This window comes from Anabrus simplex, chromosome 1, assembly GCF_040414725.1.
Source record: "Anabrus simplex isolate iqAnaSimp1 chromosome 1, ASM4041472v1, whole genome shotgun sequence".
Taxonomy (NCBI): Eukaryota; Metazoa; Arthropoda; class Insecta; order Orthoptera; family Tettigoniidae; genus Anabrus; species Anabrus simplex.
Window position 1 is genome coordinate 770,610,063 of NC_090265.1, and position 26,018 is coordinate 770,636,080.

The 26,018-nt window shown below is 38.9% G+C and overlaps 1 protein-coding gene across 3 annotated transcripts in view; it reads right to left on the reverse strand.

Moving 5' to 3' along the window:
• Positions 1-6,477: 6,477 nt before the first annotated feature.
• The window catches only part of Gdap2 (ganglioside induced differentiation associated protein 2), a 1,140,014-nt gene continuing 1,120,473 nt past the window's right edge, over positions 6,478-26,018 (reverse strand). For 2 of the 3 annotated variants that reach the window (XM_068225211.1, XM_068225212.1), the window contains 2 exons: positions 20,555-20,698; positions 6,478-11,314 (listed from right to left, as the gene is read on the reverse strand). In XM_068225211.1, the coding sequence (XP_068081312.1) occupies positions 11,273-11,314; positions 20,555-20,698 (186 nt within the window). In that variant the 3' untranslated portion in view covers positions 6,478-11,272. The remainder of the gene's footprint in view (positions 11,315-20,554; positions 20,699-26,018) is intronic. The other variant, XM_068225213.1, reaches the window with a different exon arrangement.

A 26,018-nucleotide genomic window follows, 5' to 3' on the forward strand; every position in this document is an offset into this window, starting at 1 on the left:
CTGTTTTTTTGAGCTATGAGCATTTGAAGTTTTGCTTATAGTTTTCCAATTATTTTTTTCAACAACTAATTTTAAATAACTTTATCATTTCTTTGTGGAATTCACCTTATTAAACGCTAATCTTTTCTATCGCATTCTTTAAAAATTGCCAGGTCTCTAATCTTTATTGGTAATCTAACATTATTTGCGAGGGCTTATTTAATTAAATGTTAACTGTTCGTTTAGTACTTAACAGAGACATTGGCCCTTTTAACATGTTGCAAGCCAAGATAAAACGTGTTTGTATCAGTTAATATCTCAATTTCGATAAAATATGACATTGGCCCTTTTAGAACCAAGCCACAGATTTAAGAAAACATTAGGTGAACAACAGATAGAGAATTTGCCAGCTGGGCGACTGCCCTAAATGCAGATCAGTAGTGATTGATTGATTTGTGCTGGTATAGACTGTGATTTTATTACTTAATTTTATTGTGAATTATGAGGACTGTTTTTAAATACAGCTTTGTCATTTTATAAAGATAATGGGACAGAACTAGTCAAAGTGAAGCTGCCTGATTTCCACCAGTTCAGAAATGAATAATACAGTGAAATCTACTGCGTGGTTCGTATAAATTGTTATAATGAGGTTTAGAAAAAAGCAAAAAATATGAGACTTCCAACCAACCTCAAGAAAATACCAGGTGTATGCATAACTTCTTGTCAAAATACTGGCCATCGGCTTCTACACACTTCACCCATCTTTCAGATAAGTTATGAATACCATGCCAGAAAAACTACTTGTCTTTTGTGGCAAACCATTCATCGAGCCATTTTCCAACTTCCCCTAAATTGCTGAAGTGCTGCTCTGTGAGCATGTGCCCCATTGATGCGAAGAGATGGTGCCAGGTCGGGGAAGTACGGCAGGTGCAGAAGGATGTCCCATCCAAGTGATTTCAAGGTGTCTTTCACTTGTTTTGCTGTGTGAGACTTCGCCATGTCTTCTGCCCCATTGTGGTTGTCTTTCGATCAATGCATGATTTAAATTAATCATTTGTTGGCAATAGCGTTGTGCATTAATGGATTCACCGGGCTTCAAGAGTTCATAATACAAAATACTGCTCTGGTCTCACCAGACACAAATGGCATGGTCTTCTTGCCACGTTTAAATTGTTGAAACCATGTCTCAGATGTCTAATCGATTGAGCGTGTTCACCATATGTTTCTACCAGCAAACGATGACTTTCCATAGCCTTTTTCTTTGGATTAAATAAGAAAAGCAATGTGTGCTGCAAATGTTCTTTTTCAAGAACAAACGTCGATATGATCAATGAACGATACAATATAGACGGTAGTGTTTGGCCGACTCAACTTGTGTGTATTGGTAGGTTAATGTCAGATGAACAAATTGACGTATGTGTCAAATTCATACACTGCGTACTGTTCACTGGCGCCATCTCTTAGTGAAACCGGAAAAGACTTATGCATACACCTGGTATCTAAACTTACCTTGAAAGTGAAAAAGCTGCATTTCAAATTAATAATGTAATGCTTATGAAAAGAATTACATAATGTGCTTTATTTTCTAAGATACACTTTAATGCAGTAATTACATCTACATGTCCTACAACAGTCCTATCATGGCTCTAACAATATTGTTACCCTTTAGTTATTAGTATGCCAGATGAGAGCAATCTGACGTAGCAGAGATATACACTCGAAAAAACTGCACTTTGTCCAGGTACATATGATATAAGCCTTCTGCATCTAACTAACACCTCAGAGTTGATGGTGTTTGGATATAAACATACTGATCATTTGTGGTACAAATTCCAGATTTTTCAAACTCAACAACCAACAACACAGTAGAGAATATTTTATTTACATCAGTATGAAAAAGAAATAAAAAAGTCTTTAAAACTTCAGTGAATTAGTATTAACAACTAGTTCCTGTTGAGATCTTTCTGCATCATGTACTTGGCACAAAGACAACACTAGACAGTGTAAGAGAATAAAGAATGAGAAGGACTTTGGCTTCAAGCTTGACTTGGTCACATGTGGCTTAGACTTTCAAGAAAGCAGTAGCGGCAAATGGGGGGCGGGGGCGAGGCGGGGAAAAAAAAAAAAATTTTTAATCATCTGAAATTAGAAATTGTTTTTTAAAAGCAATTTGTACAATCCCTATTGTTTTTTCAGCTCATTCATTCCTTTAATTTCTTTAATTATTAAGACAAATACTTGGCAGAAATACTCACATAATCTCGTTCGTTGCAGCTAACTGATTCATAGAGCACAGCTGCAAGTAGCATGTGCTGTGACAAAGGGTAGCAGGGGAAGACATTTTGCCAAGGTCATGGTCACTGGTATGATGTCGCTTGCCACGTGCATTCGTCAGTCTGACAGTCTCAGTCAGTATATGTGTCTGTGCAGTTCTCTGTAGTGTCTGTTACTTTGTTTGTGTGTAGTCAAATACTGCACGACTCCCTAATTGTATAATCATGCCGAACTTCTATTTAATTGTAATACATGTGTAATTATTGTCCCTTTGGTGAAAGTTTTATTGTATAGTACCATTATTACCATACAAGTTGGCAGCCTCAACCTTTACGTCTCTATAAAAATTTGCTCAGAGAGCATTCAAAAACTTACCATTTTGTAGCTATATTTTTTCAATGTTTATGTCCTCCCCACCCCCACCCCCACCCCCACCCCCACCTACTATAGCCCTTAAACCTGAGTAGTTTTTGCTGTCTATAACATTTTTTGCCCACCCCGCTTCTAACTCCCAACCCCCGTTACTGCAAGAAAGGATGGATGTAATGTCTAAGTGCGTCCTTTTCCTCTTCACGATATAACGTTCAGCCACTATTTTACAAATAGCAGAACATAACACCTAGGTGTAAGTACATATCCTCATGATCACTACAGTTAAAATATCCTAATTTCATAAGTGTCTCGTTGTTGCTTTTTTCAGTGCTTCGTTCTTCCTCTTACACTGCCTGAAGTATTACTTTCTGCATCAGGAAGTGTTCTATCTTCATCATCTATTCCCAAGAGGTTCCTGTTTGGCCACTGTGGCACAAGCTAATGCGGAGAGCATCTTCCACAACCAATCAAGATCACAAGCATCGGCAAGATCATTGATGAAAATGGAAAGCAGAATTGAACTCGTCAGGGCCTTAGAAGAAACTGACAAGAAGAACAGGGAAGATTGTCCTCGTCCCTTTGTGTTTGTCCTTACCTGCCATTTCCAGTTCTCAAATTTATATATGTTACTTAAAAAATCAAATGAAAATTGTTTTTCTTTTGGTTAATTCTTCTTGCTTCAGTCTTTTTAAATGCTATAAAGTTTTTCATAATCCCACATTTTCTTACTCTGGCACTTTCCATGATATTTAGCTCCATGAAGTGTAACAGCCAGACTACAGGCCATCATACATCAACATCTATCTTTAACAGGATTTAAGCCTTTCTTCATATTTAGGTGTTCATGCCCCATTCAGTACACTAACCCTATTATTGTTTATCATCATCATCATGGATGACATAATGAAGAACATCAAGAAAACCTGTGGTCAGCAAAGTGCAGTGGCTTTCGCTGATGATGTCATGATCTGGGGAGAAATAGATGAGATTCAATGAATGGAAGGTTAAGTTCCAGGAGTTTAATCTCAAGATCAAACCCAGAACAGTAGTGATGGCAATAAACAGAGAGGGACGACCAGCAAATATCATGCTAGGAAACCATCCACTAGAAACTTTACATACCTCAGCAGTGTAACATCTCGAGATACACTAACCACCAAGGAGGTGGCAAATAGAGTGCAGAAGAGCTCTCACTTTTACCAGCAGGTACAAACACTCCTTTGGGATCCCAAAGTACCAAGATGTTCAATCAGTACTTCATACCAATCTTAACCTATGGTATCGAAACCTGCACCCTCACTAAAAAGGACTCATCATAGTTGCAGGCATCTGAGATGAAGTTCCTGAGGTCCATAACTCAAAAAACCTAACTGGTTAAGTCAAAGAATGATGTGGTTAAAAAAGAAGCTGGGATTGAGACATCATTGTTAGATCGGATCAGCATGTCCCGATTGAGGGGGTTTGGGCATGCAATGAGAATGGAGCCGAGAAGAACAGCTTATGTTAACTTGGAGAGATATGTGGCAGAAAAACGGATTGTGAGAAGACCAAGAACCCACTGGATGGACATCGTAAAGATGGACATTGTAGATTGGTGAAGGACACTGGAGGATGTCATTAACAACAGAACGTACGGTATCTCAATAAGACAGAATGGAAGAGGCTTGCCAACAATACGCAGGAAACTGGAACTGTAAGATGATGATGATGATGATGATGACCCAATGAAACTTACTCCTGTTAATTATCTTCCTCCACTCACAGCATGAAAATAAACCTTAAAAATTTATGGGTCACCATTGTGATGAGGTAGTATCTGCCTGGCCGAGATGCTTGGTTTGCCCAGAAGGATGTGGTTTTGATTGCCCATCAGGAAGTCTAAAATTTAAAGAAACAAGATTTACACTTCCAGAGGTGCACATGACATTCACCTCTGTCCCACCTCATCAATCCCAATTCCTGTATATCTCTAACAACCATATTGTTAAACATAACTGAGTCCACGACTGTGAATTCATTCTTTATGAAATAACAAAACCTGTCATCTTGATGGTGGAGACAAGTCTCCGAAATCAGACTGGTAACAGTTTTTATTATTTCATAAAGAAGCTTAGATTGTCTTCCGGGATATTAGGCTGTGTCGACCTTCCTTGTCAGGACAAAATGACAGAGGCAGGTATGCTCCCGTACTTTCAAAGTATGTGAAGGCTAGGTATTGTTGTTACTGAGGACTGCGCAATGTGTCCAAGTGCAGTCAAACTTCTGTCGTCTGGGAGAACTCTGCTAATATGTAGCTTCTTCTCTTTCCTATTGAAATTCATTATCTCCACAGCTTCTCGATAGATGGGTGGTAGCCAAAATTGCGATTTCCTCAAATTTCACCTCCTGGTATAGGATAGAGAAAGTGTGCTCTGCCACCAAAGATTTTTCAGGTTGGGCGAGATGATAATGATACTTACGTTCCTCCAGCCTGGTGTAAATGCTGCCTTTCGTAGTAGTGATGGTCCTTAGCTGAGCGTAACTGCTGGGAAATTTTCTTAGTTGTTGTAAAGGCAGTCTTGATGTTGTGGTGCTTTAAAGCCTTCCCAATACTGTCTGTAATCACTGCAACATAAGGAAGAAATGCTTTTCTCTCACATGACTTTTCTTGTTTCCCCTCAGATCGTGTAGCTTCAAATGTCAACGCTTTTAAGATGTCTACATGGTCTAACATCCTGGAAAACAATCTATGCTTATCATCAGTCATCAGTATATTAACCTCACTTCTGTTTCTCAGCTTCATCAGAAGGGGCCGTTCTCTTTGCCTACAACTTAATTACTTCACCATACCCCTTCTTTCAAATTACAGGTGCCCAAACTACAGTAACATACAAAAGACAATTCAAGTTAAGTAAAATATATTCAGGCTGAGTCCTCTAAAGGCCACATGTTCTTCTCATTAGCTCATACAGCATAAGGAAGTTAAATTTCTTCCTCGCATACAGTTGCCAAGCAGGAATAGGAATACGTATTCTACATCAAGAAGTCAGGAAATACTTTCTTACCATTATTTAAGTAATAATACATATGACGCTCTAAAAGAAGAGCAGTACTCAACAATCAGTACTTACATACAATTAAAAATAATTGCTGGGAGTTTTATTCAATACTGAGTGTCACATTTAATAATTGTTTAAAAAATGGCAACATACACTACAGTGTGTAACAACAATAACAATTGGTCAATAGTCGACATATTTCTGTAACCCTTGATATAGGTTTTAATATTTCACATTCCAATGCACTTGTTCCTGAAAATTACAGAATTGTCCAGTGAAATTGCTTGGAAACAAGAAAGCTGCTTCTGAATTACAAATATGTTATTGGAAACCAAGTCTCTTATCAGAGTCACTTGCTGAAACCAACAGTCAAGACTGTTTCAGATTCAAAAGTCTCTTCTTTACCTCATGGTCAGATTTTATTCATTTTAAACAAAACTCAGCATCAATAAATACAATTGAATCAAAAAGCAAGAAAAGAATCAAAACAATAAATTTACAGTAATTGACATAAAAAATGTAAAACAATTTCTTAACAAGCACCACAGTGACAGAAATTTATTAAACAAGTTCCTTTCAAATCAACTGAACATACTCCTCAGACATCAGCTTGCACTGTCCTATAATTAAAATTATGTTCAAAATGCAAAAGGCTATAAACTGAAAATAAGGGTCTACATGGCACATGACAGACGAGCACAAGCCATTGCACAATATGGATCAGATGCTTTACAATAATAAAATATAAGCACAAAACTTCTACCATTCTCATGTTTGATAAGTGCAGGTCAGCACCCAGTTACACTTCAGGTCATTTTCTGTTTTTTTTTTTTTAATTGTTTAAGAAATTACTAACTAATTACCGGTACCGGTAGTGTAAAACCTACAAAACTCTCAGTGTTGTCTGATGTTTTACCGGGGACTGTGCGATAAAGGTCCCTGTTGACGTTTTATTGATGGAGAAATAACCTTAACACTCGTACAAAAGTGAAGTTAGGTCAGGTCCCGAAGGTGTTAGAGTTCAGGGAAACCACAACAATCAAAGTGTGACTTAAAGTAAGCATTCCTCTCATGACGTGATAACTAAAAAAGAGACATTTGCAGTTATATTGGCGAGCACAGCATCTTCAAAGTCAAAGTCTCATTCACCTATATAGAGTTGTTAAAGCACAAAACTAGGCTTAACGACAGCTCATGTTGAGGAAACAAATCACATAAGAGCACAGTTAATAAAAACCACGGGGAAAATACAGAATAATGGTCCAAACTATGTCAAAGGTACAGAGGAAAAATAAGAACAGTTGTCAGAAGTGACCACCACCAGAAATTGTTTCAGAAAATTGATGGTAGAACAATCATCGAGCAAGTTTTGGTGAACCTGGATATGCTTATGTCGCTACTTAGCTATTCATGCAGCACAGTCATAAGGTAAAACAATCGGCAGTTCTTCTTCTTCCTCCTACCAACAAAAAGTATACCAGACGTTTTGGCTCATTTCTTTTAAAAGCATGCTGTCGGCCACATTGTTATTTAGTAAGTTACTGCACTTTACCTGTTTTCCAAATTGAAAAGTTTTGGGTTTCCTAATGATTTCTCATAGGTCTGAGAAAAAAATACACAGGTCTGACTTCACAAATAAGATTTTTGTTTTTTCCTACAGTAACTGGAAATGGAAGTAATCAAATCATGTTTCTTCCTCGTACTGAGAATCAAAGAACTCATATGAAGAAAACAAATGTAAATGCATAACAGTCATGCATAGCACAGAACATACACACAGTAAGGTAACATTCCGTCATGCCAAGCAGTGCTTTATTTCATCAATTTCTGTTCAGTTATTTTAAACTGTCATAATGGTAAAATATAATTAAAAATAAAGTTTTAATAGGAAAATCCCTCATGCCTTTGTTCTCACTCTTGAGCTGGAGTCATTTAATGTTTCAAGTACCCATATTCCAGACCACTGGGCACTTAAATGACATGTCCGTCTCTTGAATGGAAGACAACTTGTCCTCCGCTGAGGGAATCCTGTCAAACTGACATACAAAGTGCTATTCACTTTTTCTCTTCACAAGTACTCCAAAGAGGAAGCAGATAATCAGATTGGTTTGTTAGTTCCAAGGGAGTGCAACAAGGTCATCACTGATATTCATTTCTGTGATGAACAAAAGCATAAAAAAGGTGGTACTGATTTCAAGGCATTGGCTTTCGCAGCATTGTAACTCAAGATGGCTGTTGCTCAGATAAATCACCAATAAGATTCAGAAAGGTGCTCGTTTGTACCATCAAATCAGGAACCTCCTCTGGGACAGCCAAATTCCTTTAATATCTAAGAAAACTTTGTATCAGGCCTACTTTGTAGCAATAACAACATACAGTGTGGAAAGTTGTACCATCAACAGAAGGAATAACAGCAGACTCCAGGCTGCAGAAATGAAATTCCTGAGGTCAATGCTGCAGAAAACGAGACAAGATAAGATCTGGAATGAAAAGGTCCGCAAAGACATCCAAGTGAAACCGCTCAACAAAATTCTAGCACCATCAAGATTGAGATGGTTTGGTGACTTGAAGAGGGTAGCACAAAAATGGTTTGACAAAGATCTGGAGGGAAAGTGACCAAGGGGCAGACCAAGGACATGATGGATCTCCCAAACAAAAAGATGATCTGCAAGGAAGAGGAGTAGGATTGTGGAAAGTTGCATAGACATAAGTGAAGAGCACTCTTAAGAAACTGGAGATGGTTAAATGATGAAGCGGAAGAAGAACTGTTTATCTGAGAACTTTACAGAGCTTTATGAAGAGCAGCCTCTCCAGATAAAACATAATTTTATGGTTTCCAGCCATTACCAGACTTCCTATTACAATGTGCTCTTATTTCCTGGTTATACAAGCCAAACTGTACACTGGTTAAGCAAGAAGTTAATTTGAAGAATATATAACTAAATATTGACTTTCTTTGAAGAATATATAACTAAATATTTACTTTCTTTATCCTGATATCCAACAGAACTACAGCTACAAGCATTCCAATGTAAACTGTGATCCATAAGTTCTGCATAAAGGGTTGCCAAGTTTTGGGACAGGTAATGTTGACACATTTGCTCAAGAAAACACTGAGATATCATTTACCGTGCTAGGTATAATTACGCTGTAGGCACAGACTTTATTACAGTATTCTGCCATTTCGTTTTCTACATAAAAAGTTTAAAACCCTTATTTTTCTTCACTTTTAACTGTTTTTCAATAATGGTGAATCTCACTTAATTGCTCATTATAACGACATTGGTATGAACTCTTTAATCTCACCCTACAACACAAACTGCCAGCTTAAACAATTCCTGCTAAAGGAATTTGAAAAATGAAACAATGCAGGGTTTCGTTAATTGTTGTGTTGACATAAACCACATGCTTCTGTGTCTTGCTCCCACAAGTCTGGGCTCCACGCTGGTGGTTCGCTCGCCCACTACACGTTCTGATCATAGTGCAGAATTGCTAGATGAAGAATAATGAACTCCAAAGCAGGATCGGTAAATCTACTGTAAATAGATAATTTTAACCATGGCAAAAGTGAGGTTTTTAAATCAGTAGTGGTTTGTGCATGAAGGGCTTTTGGGCACAACCCCGCCTCCTTTCCAAAACATTTAATGTTATTTCAGTCCGTAACTGATTAGTAAAGATGTGGACAAATGTAGCGAAGTTGAACTTATGTGCTGTGCTATTCAGTTATACAATCTTTATCATTTTGCCTGTCAACATTTAGCTTTTCTATTTTCAAGGAAATGGCAAAAGCTTTCAGATCGTGGCTGCTGTTCAGCAAGTACAGTGTTTTCTTTTTTAGTCTTGAGGTGCTTGGGCTGTGGCAGGAGAGCCCTCAGTAGGTTCTTAGAGTTTGGCAAGTGTGTGGGGTATGGGAGGAGTCTGGAAGGATGGTATGGGTAGAGCCCTGGGCAGATATACAAATTAATATCCGCATCCGCGAATGGTTATCCGTGGATAATTTAAATATTTAACTACAGTATTTTACACCCAAGGTATTGAAATGGATAGATCTGTTAACATAATTCAATAGGCTTGACACCTAGCACCAGAACCCCTACATTCGCAGGTTTATGAGGGATTTTCTCTTGTGACATTTAAGCCTACCGACATATTGACCTTTGTTCCTTCCTTCTATTACTTGCGGACAGGAGCCAGTTAGACTTAGGTCACATTTACGACTTTATGGTCTCAAGGCTCTTTATATATTACTATTCTCCCATACCAATGTCAAGGGTCACCTAACCACAAGCAAAAACAATAGTATACCTGTGTGAAAATCAATAAACATCATTACTTAGAAATTATCAGCAAAATTATCCGCACTGGCATACAGTTTGTATCCGCAAAGACACTAACTTCGCGGATATCCACAGTTCAGGCAGGTGTAATCGCTGCCCAGCGGAGCCCTCAATAACATCACCAACCATTTTACAATGTACCTAGGCTTTATCACCCCACGTTTTAACACTAATTGTTGTTACAGATTAATTCCAAAACATTTTACAAAACAATTAATTCCATTATACTGACTATTTAAACAATTCAGTTCTATAAAGAAGCTAAAATAATAGTGCAGTTAATTAATTAACTATGGTACTGTTGTAGTGTAAGCAGATTATTATTATTATTATGATTATGATTATGATTATTATTATTATTATTATTATTATTATTATTATTATTATTATTATTAGGGGAGGGGAAGGGGTGGAGGCAAAGCCCTGCCAGTGTAAAATGTCATGAACTGCCACTGGTTTAAATGCTGTTAAAATGGGACAGTACTTCAGACATTCAAATATGGAAAATCCTGTATAATATGGGGCCTGGCAACCCTATCTGCAAGAGTAAAAAAAAAAGAAACTGAATATTAATTTATGCATATCATATTGTGCAACTCTGAACAAATAATTTGTGCTCCATGAAAGAGAGACCTACATATACGAGGGGTTACAGAAAGATGCTTTGAGTACATTATTTCTTAAGTAGGTATTGCCATATGAAGTTTATTAACAATCTCTGCAATTGAACAATTTTGCCTGAGAAAGTTCAACACCTAGAAGTGACCCTGTCCACAAGAAAGCATGACGTACAACTCAGAAGTTTTGTAATGTTAAATATCACTAGATAAGGCAAATATTAGATGGTACAGCATGCTTTCTCTTTCCACCAGTATCAGTCTCAAGCCTGCCAGGTCTAAGGTTTTAAAAAGCATGGCACAATTGATTTAACAACAAAGTATCGTACTATACAGACACGTCATCAGTTACAAAAGTTATAAATATGTACAGTCACTTAAATTAACCATAAATACACTATTATTGTACATCAACATTTGATAGCCTAATCTTATGGAAACCAAATATGGTGTTTCTGCAAGTCCAACTTTCTAGCAACTACCAAGTTATAACAATATGGCAGTACTTAAGTTTCTTCCTCCTACCTCGAAAGTTGCATCTTAATCACATAAGCTGGTATCATTCTACAGGTATATGTAAAGCACTTTTGTAATGGTCCATCGATCACGTTAACAAGATCCTAACAAACTACACTCGATAATGGTAGCCAAGCATTTAAGTTGGAGATTCCGGCTGAAAGTAGCGAAGACCGTTCATCTGCAATCACATTAAATATGGCCTAGTTAGACAAACATTTGGGGGCCCTTATCACTACAACATAAGAAATAAACAAGGCACAGCAAATATATTTCAAGATGAAGTAATATAAAGAACAGGAAAAGGAATATGTAATGGGATAAACCAAAGTGAGGTCCTTGTAGACAGAGAGAACAAGAGAAAGGAAAAAAATAAAGAAAGAACTTTTCCCTTTGCAAGAATCAAGTAATCATAAATATGTCTCCTGGTCATGGCCATCCATCAATGGTTTCTAATTTCAGATGACCACCAGCCATTAAAAGGAAGGGGCCCCAGGGGCTCTGAATTTGGGGAGTGTCAGTTGGTGACTATGGGCCCCTTAGTTGAGTCCTGGCATTGCCTCCACTTACTTGTGCTAGGCTCCTCACTTTCATCTATCCTATATGACCTCCGGTGGTGAACCCTTGTACCTTTACGAACCTAATGGTATTAGGTTGCGAGGCCTAGGGAATCTTTCATCTTCATGCTCTTTATGGCCTTTGTTTTTTTTGACTGATACCTTCATGATTTGAAGTGTTGGACCCCTTCCACAGTTACTAGGTAACACTGTCTGACCATCCATCCATACCTTACATCACAGCCTGCACAGTAGCTAGGTAACACTGTATGGCCATCCTTCCATACCTTGCATCACAGCCTGCACGGTTGTTAGGTAACATTGTCTGGCCATCCATCCATACCTTACATCACAGCCTGCATGGTTGCTAGGTAACATTGTCTGACAATCCTTCCATACCTTGCATCACAGCCTGCATGGTTGCTAGGTAACATTGTCTGGCCATCCATCCACACCTTACATCACAGCCTGCACAGTTGCTAGGTAACATTGTCTGGCCATCCATCCACACCTTACATCACAGCCTGCACGCTTGTTAGGTAACATTGTCTGACAATCCTTCCATACCTTGCATCACAGCCTGCATGGTTGCTAGGTAACATTGTCTGGCCATCCATCCACACCTTACATCACAGCCTGCACGGTTGTTAGGTAACATTGTCTGGCCATCCATCCATACCTTACATCACAGCCTGCATGGTTGCTAGGTAACATTGTCTGGCCATCCATCCATACCTTACATCACAGCCTGCATGGTTGCTAGGTAACACTGTCTGACAATCCTTCCATACCTTGCATCACAGCCTGCACGGTTGCTAGGTAACATTGTCTGGCCAACCATCCACACCTTACATCACAGCCTGCACGGTTGCTAGGTAACATTGTCTGGCCATCCATCCACACCTTACATCACAGCCTGCATGGTTGCTACGTAACATTGTCTGACAATCATTCCATACCTTGCATCACAGCCTGCACGATTGCTAGGTAACATTGTCTGGCCATCCATCCATACCTTACATCACGGCCTGCATGGTTGCTAGGTAACATTGTCTGACAATCCTTCCATACCTTGCATCACAGCGTGCACGGTTGCTAGGTAACATTGTCTGACAATCCTTCCATACCTTGCATCACAGCCTGCACGGTTGTTAGGTAACATTGTCTGGCCATCCTTCCATACCATACATCACAGCCTGGACAGTTGCTAGGTAACACTGTCTGGCCATCCATGCATACCTTAAATCACAGCCTGCACGGCTGCTAGGTAACATTGCCTGACCATCCATCCATACCTTACATTACAGCCTGCATGGTTGCTAGGTAACATTGTCTGACCATCCACCCATACCTTACATCAAAGCCTGTACAGTTGCTAGGTAAAACTGCCTGACCATCCATCCATACCTTACATCACAGCCTGTACAGTTGCTATGATTACACTTCCGTCACACATTTTGTTGCGTCACATTACACAAATATTCTGATGACTGTCAGCCATAAGACATATTTATATCAAAAAACAGAAGGAAGGACAGTTTCTAGATTTTCATCTTGGTACTTGCTAGTTCCTCTCAGCTCCCAATGAGCTCATTTCCACTCTGCAGCTTCATCAGGAGTCATCTTGTCAGATCTTCAGTCTTGATGTGGAAAATGAGCCAAGTCAGCTGCACAGTTGGGATCACATAGCTGAAAGGCTGCTTATGGGAGATGGTGGGTTCGAATGCCACCATTGACTGCCCTAAAGATGTTTTTCCATGGTTTCCCAGTACCACACCAGGCAAATGCTCTGGCTGTACCTTAATTAGGATCACAGCTGGTACCTTCCCAATCCTAGTTCTTTCCCATCTTTGCATCGCCAAAAACCTTGCGTCATCGAGATGTTAAAACCACAACCAAAAAGATCTATGCGGGAAATGGTGGGTTGAAGCAAGGAAAAACATAACAGTGAAAATGATGAAGCGAAACACAAATGATAACAGACATTGCTCTGTCTTCCACCCTGACATGTCCTGTATTTATCGTACACAGTATGTGTTCTTAACTTTCCATCTATGACGTGACTGTCACTCGTTTGTTCCTAGCCATTACTTAAATTCCCAAGATGATTACATACAACCCCATGACATTCCCAAGTACAAGAGATAATTGTCCCTGTTCTAAAAACAAATTGAGCTGTATTGACATTTTGGTTTAGTGAAATGATGACAACTTATGTCCTCATAAAATGGTGAAGTTCAAGGTATTGATTCCATCTAACACTTAATAATTTACAAATTTTGAGATTTTATTTTACAGAATAATTTTAAGTGTCAGCCATAGAAAAAAATAACATATAAGATAAAACAAACGGTAATGATGATGATGATGATGACGACGACGACAACGACGATGATGATAATAATAATAATAATAATAGTACTTATTTTCAAGAGAATTTTAAGACAAAGTATTAAATAAATATTGCAGTATCTATGAACAACCTTAAAGTAAAACTTATTAACTAAAGAATATGAGGCATACAGAAATAAAATAACAGTGTATTGGAATTAAAACAAAACTTAAATAAAAACAGCAATTAGAAGAAACTGAAGTGAAACTGAAAAAATAAAAGGCAAGGATAATTAAATATCTGGTTACATTCACACATACATTTATCCAGCATAACTGAATGTACAGTACTCTAGAAGAATGTCCAGCAGGCCATTTTAAACAAGACTGGTCAAGATGAGGTCTTAATTCCTATCGGGAGCCTGAAAGGAACGCCAATAGGTATTTGTTCATTCCGTGCAGTTTTGAGCAATGAAGCAGTGTGATGATACATAGGTAGAAATGGTACACAAGGGCCACTTGCTGAGATTTTCTCCTCTTGCTTAAATGTAAGGGCCACTACTTTTTGTACTTTCGTGTGACATAAGCTGGAGAACATACTAAAAGCAAGAGTACTGTACTTGCTGGAGTTTTCCTGCTTGTTCACACTGTAGACCAGTAGGTACAGTCACATCAGTCAAAGATTGGGAATGACATTAGCTACATGTTTTTTCCAAGTTAGAGAGAGCTTTAATGCTCAGTCAGCTGTGAGCTTGCATCCGGGGGATAATGGGTTCGAACCTCACTCTCAGCAGCCCTGAAGATGGTTTTCTGTGGTTTCCCATTTTCACACCAGGCAAATTAAGGCCATAGCTGCTTCCTTCCAACTCTTAGCATTTTCTTATTCCATCATCACCATAAGACCTATCTGTGTCATGACATAAAATAACTTGTAAAAAAGAAAAAAAAGCAGTTTGGTCATCACCAGGACAGAAGTGTTTATTACCAGCTCTCACTCTGGGTTGAGGGCAGTAGAATTACACCCATGGTATCACATGCCTTTCAAAAGAGGTGACTAAAAGGGGCCCAGGGGATTTCAACTTGGGAGCATGGGTTGGCAACCACAGGACCATTAGCTAAGTTCTGGCATTGCTTCCACTTACTTGTGCCAGGTTCCTCATTTTCATCTATTCTATATGGCCTCCCTTGGACAAATATTGTTCTTTTCCAACCCTGACGGTATTACTATATCTGGATTAAGAACATAACTGTCTGAAATTGACTAGCATGGTACATATTTGTCTTGAGATAGCCTAGTTATGAATATGGAAAAAGTCATGAAATTTCTTACTAATGAAGACAAAATTAAAATCTGGCAGAAAGTGGACTGGCATCTGTATCTTAAAGCGTGCAGAGATCGCGAATGTTGAACCCAAGACTGACTCTCGCACCTTTGAATTTTGACTCGATCACGTGAATTGGTCGAAGTTTATCCAAAATGGTGGCCAAAGTCATTCCTCCTGGTCACATATGGTTGAGTGTAACCTCCAATTCATTGTCCAAGTGTGTGACCAGATAATAATGTTTAATAATAACCCACTGCTCCGAAATGAAAGGCTTCTATTAACATTTGTTTTAGAAAGAGTGTGATATGCACATGTTTATTGTTCAGTGTTTTTCACACCTTTCAGTGCACTTGTTATTTTATAAACCCCAGCAGAAAATATTTTCATATTTCTTCTCTCATGTTTTTCTCACCTTTTAATACTTTCCTCTCATCTTTAGAAATGGTAGATATAGTTTGCACTGTAACCTTCTTTACACGATGTAAAATGCCCTCATGCTGGAAAAAGTCGTATCCAGTGTTTATTCATATAATCAGTAGTATGTTTTCTCGTTTAACACATTCCGTTTTGTTGTTCCCTCCAGGAATGTCTTAACAAGGTTTTAGTGTGATTGTTACAAGTTATTCAATTATTTTTACTCGACTACTTCCCAACTCTGTTTGGCCTAACAAACTGGAGATGTTTTCACGTGGGAAAATTAACTGTAAAAGAACAGGAAATATTTATGCTAGAATCTTCTGAAGCCTTATTATAAGAATAGAAAAATGATCTCCAGCACTCTAATGTAGTGAATATTTAAATACTGACCCAAATTATGGTGAGTGCTTCATTGGTTGAGTATGATTATGTGATTATGAAGACAAGACTTTCAGAAAGACCATGTTTGGTTTGTAACACTGTGTTCCTCCATCGTAATCAGCCACTATGTGAATCTGATGTTCGAGATGTTTAGAATCTATAGAACATTTAAAGCTCATATTCTCTCAGGAAACCTGTACGACTTAAGCTTGAGTTTCTACCCTCCGAGTCTGGATGCGTATTGCTTCCTAAAATGCCTGAGCAGTTCTAGATCTTCAGTATGAGAGTGATGTACTATGGCGAGGATATATGAGAGCTGTCAATAAAGTAGTGGCAATTTAGTCCAGATACTCATAGGAGATCGGGCATGGGAGCATGGGAGCAGTTGTCGATGTGTAGTGTGCATCTGATGGACATCCAGTTGGAAGTGTTGTTGTTGTGTGGCATTTAATTGATGAGTGTCAATTTCATCACTCTAAAATATGTTTTCAAAAGGTGATCAGTGTTTGTGGATTAAAATCAAAGCTGCCTGTGGCCAAAATACATCAAAATGTTATCGAGGATTACTTGAAGCCTGTGGCAAGGATGCCTTACCGCATAGGATGGTTGCACGATGAGTCAAGGCAGTTAGCGCGGGTTGGAATGAGACTGCAAATTTGCACCGCACAGGTTGGCCGTCCATTCCTCAAGGTCAGATTGACATTGTAAGTGGTCTTGTTTCTGTAGACCATCGATGGACTGTCTGGGAATTATCCGTAGAGGTTGGTCTCAGTCATCAAACGGTGTGGCACATGCTCATGAAATGTCTTAACATAAGGAAAATTGCACCCCGGTCAGTTCAACATCAACTCACCAGCATACAGAAATGGCACTGGTATGCATTGGCTGACATTCACCTGGACAGATACCGAAACGAAGCAGACACATTTCTGCAGAATATTGTCACCATTGATAAGACATGGGCACGAGCCTACAAACCTGAATTAAAGCATCAATCGAATGAATGGAGTCACCCAGGTTCACCAAGTCCAGAGAAATTTTGACGAGAAGCCAGTCAAGTGAAGGTTATGCTGATTGTGTCATACGACTACGACAGTGTTATTCTTACGCATGCTGTGCCCGAGGGACAAACCGTCAACAGTGACTACTGTTGCCAATTTCTGGAGCAACATCTGCATCCGGCCACGCAGCACAAACGTCCATGCTTATTACGTGATGGTCGCCCTATCATGTTGCATGACAATTCACGTTGTCATGTCACAAGGAATGTCAAGCTGTTATTGCAATGGTGGCATTGGGAGGTCTTGGAACACCTGCCGTACTCAGCAGACAAGAGTCGTTGTGACTTTGACCTGTTTCTGAAGTTGAAGGAACTCTTCTGAGGTCACCGATTTCCTGACGTGGCATCTGTGCTCCATGCAATAGGGCACTCTACTGTCATCAACAGAGAATGCGTTGCCATCAGTCCCCAACAGCTTCCTGACATTTATAATACCAATACAGGGTGGTTGGAAACAACATGTAATGGATATATGAGCATTAGATGGTTGGTCATACTGATAAATAATTTGATATCTCGCACCATTCTCATTTTATCAGCTGCTGAAGTTAGCCAATCAGATCACTTCACGGGCGAATTCAAATGGGCTTTATGAGGCTGTGATGCTAAATCTGTACATCCTTAAGATCGGCATGAGAGCACCAGTCGAAGAATAACATTTCGCCACAGGAAGGGTTTGAATACAGTATTGCTCCAAAGCAAGTGCACTACAGTGACACTGGCTGTAACCAGCAGTGTATTTGTGATTGGTGGCATTGTTGGCATGGATCTCATGCCGTTCTTAAATCACATACAGATTTCGCAGGAATACCGGGCAAAGCCCATTTGAATTTGCTCACGAAGTGATCTGATTGGCTAAATTCAGCAGCTGATAAAATGACAACGGTGCGAGATAACCAGTTATTTTTTTAAAAGTTACTTATCAGTGTGACCAGTCCTCTACTGCTAATATACCCGGTTCACGTTGCTTCTGATCATCCTGTATAACGGGTCCATTATTGCACATTCTAAATTTCCAGGCTAACTCATTCTGATAACAGTGATGGAGCGCCCTACTGCAGAGTACAGATGCCACGTCAGGAAATCCACGGTCTCCTAGGGGTTCCTTCAACTTCAGAAAAAGGTTGAAGTCACAAGGACTCGTGAGTACAGAGGGTGTTCCAGGACCTCCCAATGCCACCGTTGCAATAAGAGCTTGACATTGTTTGCAACAGGACATGCAACACGATGGGGCAATCGTCTCGTAACAAACGTAGATGTTTGCTCCACATAGATGGATGCAAATGTTGTTCCAGAAATCAACAATAGTAGTCACTGTTGACGGTTTGTCCCCCAGGCACAGCATGCATAAGAATAACACCCTCATAGTTGTATGACACAATCAGCATAACCTTCACTTGACTGGCTTCTCGTCAAAATTTCTCTGGACGTGGTGAACCTGGGTGACTCCATTAATTTGAATAACATCCTTGTAGTCGTGAGGAAGATTGTGTCCTGTTGGGTTCCACATCAACTCACTGATGTACAGAAGTGGCACCGGTATGCACTGGCTGGCATTCACCTAGACGGATACCGCAACAAAGGAGACACATTTCTGCAGCGTATTGTCGCCACTGATGAGACATGGACACGTGCCTATGAGCTTGGATTAAAGCGTCAATTGAAACACCCATAAGCTGGTTCTATTCCCAAGATTTTTAAACGTAACAGACTTTGCGGGCGACTACACTGAAGGAATATAATGCAATTGTACTTGTTAGTTCATTAAATATCACATTCTATCAATATTGCCGCTACTGTATTTACAGCTCTTGTAACTACAACAAAATGTAGAGACTCTCACTGTTTAATGGAAATAAATGTAAATTGTAGAGTTCTCTGTTATTTTTATAAAATCAATGAGCTAATATTTCCAAGATATGCTAGCAAGTTTAATGCAGCAATATTTTATGAAATATCATATTTCTCCATATCCAAGACAACATTTTTTCTCAGAATTTCATGTGAAAAATCTCAGGTCGTCTTGCATTTGCGACGTAACTGTAATGAACACCACTGGCAGCTACCACAGTAACCATGCTACTTCTCTTCATCCCCCGCGGGCGCACGAAACTCGACCTTCAACGTCCAGGTCTTTCGCTAGCCGCGACAGTCGATTGCACAGTGAGGAAAATTGTGTCCTGCTAGGTTCCACATCAACTCACTGATGTACAGAACTGTAAAGTCACTGGTTCTCAGAAAGTAGTGAAGAGAGAATGACATTCTACTAGCCTCTACAAAAATGTTTCTAAAATCCCCAAATGACATCAAAATATTAGGCCTACAGTACTCTCTTGAGCTAATTACAAGGACGACCATAATGAACCGTACTTTTGAGTTCCAGCTGCGCAGGAAATGTCATTTGAATTGGAATAGCAAGCATGTGACCTTAGAATTCTTAGAAAGGCCACGCTTACTCATTCTTGTTGCCAGCATTTTGCCCCATAATGAGTTATAACACGTCTGCTGTACCTGATGCTTAATAAAAGTAACAGGTTCATAGACAGCAGAAATATTTTCGTGATGGATCGTCGGATTGTAGAAACACGTGGAACAAGTATTGCCAGCAAATTTTCAATGGGTTATCTTTGATATAATGATACCAATTTTAAATTAATGGTTATTAAACATGTGGAAATAAAGAATAATTGTGCAGTTGCAGGAAAATATAGCATAACTAATACCAATGTCCAGCATGGGCCTAAAGACAGAGGTAGTCTAAAAATGTACAAGAAACGCATCCAGTGGTCCGCAATAAGGAACACGAAATTGTGAGGTATGTGCCCAATAAACGCAAGGTTGGAATGGCCGTAACATGAGATGAGATACGAATGTGGGTTCACGAATAGGAATTCCCTGAACTTTCAAAGTCAGTATCCGATACCTCTAATGAAAATAATTAGGGTAATTCAGTAGGTAGGATTTACATGATACTTGTGTGTGTTTATTTTGTTTCTCAAATAAAATTTGAAATTTGCAATAAATAAAATTATAATTTCACAAAGCACTTTTTAAGCCTGATTTAATTTTTGAAGGAAAAAGTGGGGGGTCATCTTGCATTCAGGGTCATCTTGGATTTGGAGAAATATGGTAACTACGTTATAACAGTATATCAGTAATAAATGAGCCCTTACCAGTTACTCAAAGATTATCAGTGCCATACAAAGTTCCTGATGGCAAACCATATAAACTAAAGCTGAACTTCTCTAGAAAGGACAGACAAGTCTCCCTCATAAGCTCATAGCTGCAAAGCAAGCCAGAACACAGTTACAGAGGCAGAGCGGCTAGGAAGACTGCTCTACGTTACTCACCGACATGTCATATTCCGTAATGTACGCCGGGATCTCGAGCTGGTCTGGAGAGATGACGCTGTACAGATACTCAACGCCGGGGAGGTTGTGAACCTTCTGCTTGATTGCTGGAGCCATGAATGTTGTGAACCACCAAGTCATCATCTAAACAACAACATACTTCATTTACTTATCATGGACATGCAAATAAGCATGTTCTCATCCCACACCAAGCTCAATTCCTTTTCGCCTCCTTACCAACTGCTGTCACTCGTCCATAAGGTAAACATGCTTGGTCTCCCATACTGTTCATAAAACAGTACAAAAAAGCATTTAGCAATTGATACAGGGATCAACTTTCTACATCAGTGGTGCCATTTACATTAAAACACTGTGGAAAGAGGAATTATTTGAAAATAACTAAGTAGATCTCAGTAGTTCATGGTCAGTGTCCAGTTTTGGAATATTATTAGTTAGCTGGAATCCTAATGATAATAATAATAATAATAATAATAATAATAATAATAATAATAATAATAATAATAATAATAATAATAATAATAATAATAATAATAATGACGTATGGCCTCCGGAGAGGCCTGTTGTCCTCTTGAATTCCAACTTTATCTTCATATTTTGATCTTTCCTACTTTTGAAAACACCACTCAAACTTATTTGCCTACTAATGTCATTCCACACCCTCTCTCCACTGAATGCCCGGAACATACCACTCAGTTGAGCAGCACATCTCCTTACTCACAAGTCTTCCCAGCCCAAACTTTCAAAAAATGTCATAACGCTACTCCTTAGTTGGAAATCACCCAGAACAAATTGAGCTGCTTTTCTTTAGATGTTTTCCACTTCTCAAGTCATGTAATCATGGTGAGGGTTCCATACACTGGAACCATACAAGCTGGGGTTTTACCAGAGACTTATATTCCCTCTCCTTTATATCCTTACTACAACCGCTAAATACTCTTGTGACCATGTGAAGAAATCTGTGCCCTCTAATTATTTAAGTTCTATTTTTTAGAAATTTAACCACCCATTCAGTCACTGTTTTGTCTAGTCCAATTGCACTCATTTTTGCCAGTAGTCTTCCATGATCTACCCTATCACATGCCTTAATTTGCTGTGTAACAATAAATTCTTTCTTACTGTTTTTACAGTATCTATGTTAGGAATGTTATAGTACATATCTTTAAATTAAGGTCAATCATGATACAATCCATTTGACCTCCTGAATGTGGTATACCTTGCTGGAATCCTACAAGTTGAGCTTCAGTGAAATAACCGAAATGCCTTCTATCGAACCAGTTATTAATTTCACAAACACTTGTTCTTCCATACTGTTCATAGAACCATCAGCGCCCATATGACAGTTTGTAGGGGGGGGGGGGGGCAGACATGGGGGTACGTAGTATTTTTGATATTTTGGAAGATAAATGGCGACTTGTATTCTGTGGTAGAATAACTCACGGTGTTCCATGCCTGTTGGTGGGGAACAGTACTACCGCTTCTACATAATACTGACTTTTACATCATTTTGTCGAAAGGAAAACACCTGACTAGACTAGATTTTTGCCTTTCCCTGAAAGCTAGGGGAGGCCCGTGGCCCCACCTTGCCCCCCGGATATGGGCGCCCTTGCATAGAACAGCACAAAAGAGCATTCAACAATTGATACAGGGATTAATTTTGTACATCAGTGGTGTCATTTATATTAAAACATTGTGGGAAGATGAATTATTTGAAAATAACTAAGTACCGGTAGTTCATGATCAGTGAGTAGTTTTGGAATATTATCAGTTTGTCAGAATCCTAATGTTCAAACTCCACTTTCCATGGGTTGTATGGTACTGGTATTAAGATTTCCAGAAATAAAGTGGATATGGTGCAAAATTACAAGAATGAGATGGATGGAACCTAGAAGTTTTAAGGGAAGCCCATAAAGGGAGAACATTATTAAAAGAAATGGAAAAGAGAACAACAAAATTTATTGGCCATAAAATCGGACAACTCTTTCAACATTTTCTTAAAGAAATAGTGTTGGGGAATAGAGGAAGGTGATGATGTTGGAAGGAAAGAGACTACGTTATAACAATTACATGAAATTGAAAAGGACAGCAAATGACAGAGGAGAGACGTTTCATCAACAAGGCATAGCTTTTAGGATATGAATGAAGAAGTAAAGTGCTATTGGTAGGGAAAGAAACTGTGCAGGCTATATCAAGAATATGAAGGTGTGAAGAGAGTTTGCAGATGAGATCGATGGTATTTCGTAACAGGAAGTTAGATCACAGGCAAAATTATCCTCATAACACATGGTTTTCAAACTTATTTTATGGCAAGGCAAAGACTGCAGGATGGAAAATTTAATGTTGATGTAATTAAGGAAGTAGCAACATTGTCGCTGATACAAACACCCAGGAACAGGCAGAAGGATATTGACAACAAGAAAAAAAGGTGTCAGTACGGAACGAACAAGCCAATGTGACGAGGTCATCTAGGAAACAAATGACCTGGGTCATAAAACGAGATGCTGAATGTTATAACCATTATCAGCCTAGTGCAGAACAACAGGAGTACCTTTCTGTCAACTTTCATTGATGATTGAATTTCTATGATGATTTGTTTTGCATAGCTGCGATGGATGCTCTCATAAATGTCCAGTTGATCTATACTAATATTATAAAGAGGAAAAATTTGTTTGTTTGTAACGAATAGACTCAAAAACTACTGAACCGATTTTAAAAATTTCTTCACCTATATAAAGCTACATTGCGAGTGAGTAACATGGGCTGTATTTTATTTTCAAAACAATTCTAAGTGGTGGGCACGGGGGGGGGAGATATTAAAATAATAGGCTAATATAGGCAAAATATCGAATTTGTCGTATAAGGACGAGACAGAGCTCAATTTAATCCTCTTGACGCAAAGAACAAAACTCGGTAAGCCCTATGGGCCCGAAAACCATGTTTTAAGGCCCTAAAACCAACCATTATGGATATATTGGCACCACTCTACTCCTGCTATAGGTATCGGATAAAGTAATGAACTGCCGTAACCATGGCAACGTCTGCTCCAGGATTCTACAGCAGCGAAATTATCTACAATAAATCACAAAAACTTAACATGTTACAGGCATGAAAATTGATATTTCGAATCCTCTTTAAAAATAAAAGAACACAAATATTCATTTTCAGAAAATCCACTTAAGGGAGGGGGGGGGGGGGGGTGAAAGAAAGTGAGGAAGGAGTTTTGAATTATTTATATGAGGATACATATATCTCAAAAAAGATGATGTTACAGACTTTAAAATTTGTACTTGGAATCTCCTTTAAAAATGAACACACTCTTTTTGGAAAATCCACTTAAGGGGGTGAAAAGAATAAAAAAGCGGGTGAATTTTTTAAAAATGAGTATCTTCTTCTATCGCTTTACCCACACCTGTGAGGTTGCGGGTGCGAACTGTGTCGCACATGTGGATTAAACCCTGTTTTACGGCTGGATGCCCTTCCTGACGGCAACCGTATGTGTAGGGATGTAATTTATACTTCTATACTAATATTATAAAGAGGAAAAATTTGTATATTTGTTTGTAACGGATAGACTCAAACACTACTGAACCGATTTTAAAAATTACTTCACCTGTAGAAAGCTACATTGCCAGTGAGTAATATGGGCTGTATATTATTTTCAAAACAATTTGAGAGGGGGTTGGCAACAAGGGGAGATATAAAAATATTAAAATAATAGGTTAATATAGGCGAATTTGAATTTGTCGTACAATGACGAGAGAAAGCTCATTTTAAGCCCCTTGATGCAAAGAACAAAACTCGGTAAACCCTTTGGGTTCGAAAACCATGTTTGAAGGCGCTAAAACCAACCGTTATGGAGATATTGGAATCACACTACCCCTGCTCTAGAAATCGGATAAAGAAACGAACGGCCATAACCATGGCAACGTCAGCTCTAGGATTCTACAGCAGCTAGATTATGCACGATGTTTGGGCATAGCTGCCAAACAAAACTGATACACACACGACTTACTATCTGGAAAAAATAAACTGTTGTGTAAGACGCTCATAGCACTCCTTTGGGCGGGGATGGAAAGGGAGTGAAGTATAAAAATAATAGCCCCGGAGATCTCGGTAGTACAGTGACCAGCGGTTGCCGACGGGCCTCCGTTTTTACGTACTGGCTTTGGTTTCAGCATTTGTGGAGTCTGTTACCTATAGTTTAAGGTATTTTCTATCAAACCATGGAGTAGTAGGATAACTGATGTTATTAGTGCCGATATTTTGGTCCACTTTTACGATCATTGTAACCATGAAAACAACCTATATACTGTACACAATTGCCCTTGACTTGAAGAAATTTCTCAACATTCATACTCAGATTCATTATATGATGTGCGACATGAGTGACAAGCCCCGAGGATTATAATTATAGTAGTTTCTTTTATGCATCGCGTATTTCCTTGATCATTTGTAATAGTTACGAAATGTCGGATCAAACAAATACATTCAATAATATTTATATTTGTGGTACTATATAGCGGAAGTATACTTACTCTAAACCTGCAGCTCTGTGAAGGGAGCAGGTATATCTAGGTGGGAATGAAGAAAAAACATGGTAGCAAAAGATCTTAGAAGTCGACGCTAATTAGGAACTAATATTTAGAGGCCCCCATGAAGAAAAGGAGAAGATACTTACACTATAATTCCAAACATGACAAATAATTCCTACGTACTTAAGTAAATACACCAGTGATATAAATATCTAATGAAGTCAGTCACACCGATAGTATGAGTAACTAAAGCCAGTTTCTGATAACCCATACGAAGAACGGGTATTTCTGCTAGTTCTTCATATGAACAACCAATTTGGAAAACTGCCAAATAAATGGAATTGCTCTTGAAAACTGGGAATTCGAAAAATTGGGGAAAACCTTGAATTTGCACTGAAAACTGCCAGTTTTCTAATAAAGGTATTTTTGTCAATAACTGAATGTGCAGCAGAATTTTTGTTTCTGGAATACCATATATTTATTTAAAATATGGTGATGAAACATTTGTATGCACAATCATCATCATCATGACGGATAAGGTGGATGTAAATGAGGCCCATCCTAGTAGGTTTCATTGCCTATAACAAATACCCAGTTCCATCCTCTGCTCTGCACATCTCTCCCCAGTTAGTCCTTCCATGTTTTCCTCGGGCTTCCTACTGATCTTCTGCTGGTTGGTCTGTTTTCCATATAAGCACATACTCTTCTTGTCCTTTTCATTCTTTTACCTTGCTCAAACCTGCCCTTAGTCTTTTCTCCATAGGATCTGTGAAGGTTTATTCAGATCTGTTCATTCTTTATACGATAAGTCATTCTCTTTGGAGAGATGGTCATCTTCCTGGCAGGTTGCAGGTAGGGACCCTCTTCAGAGGCAGTCCTACCCAGGGAGTGAGTCCCAGAGCACACTGACCTGG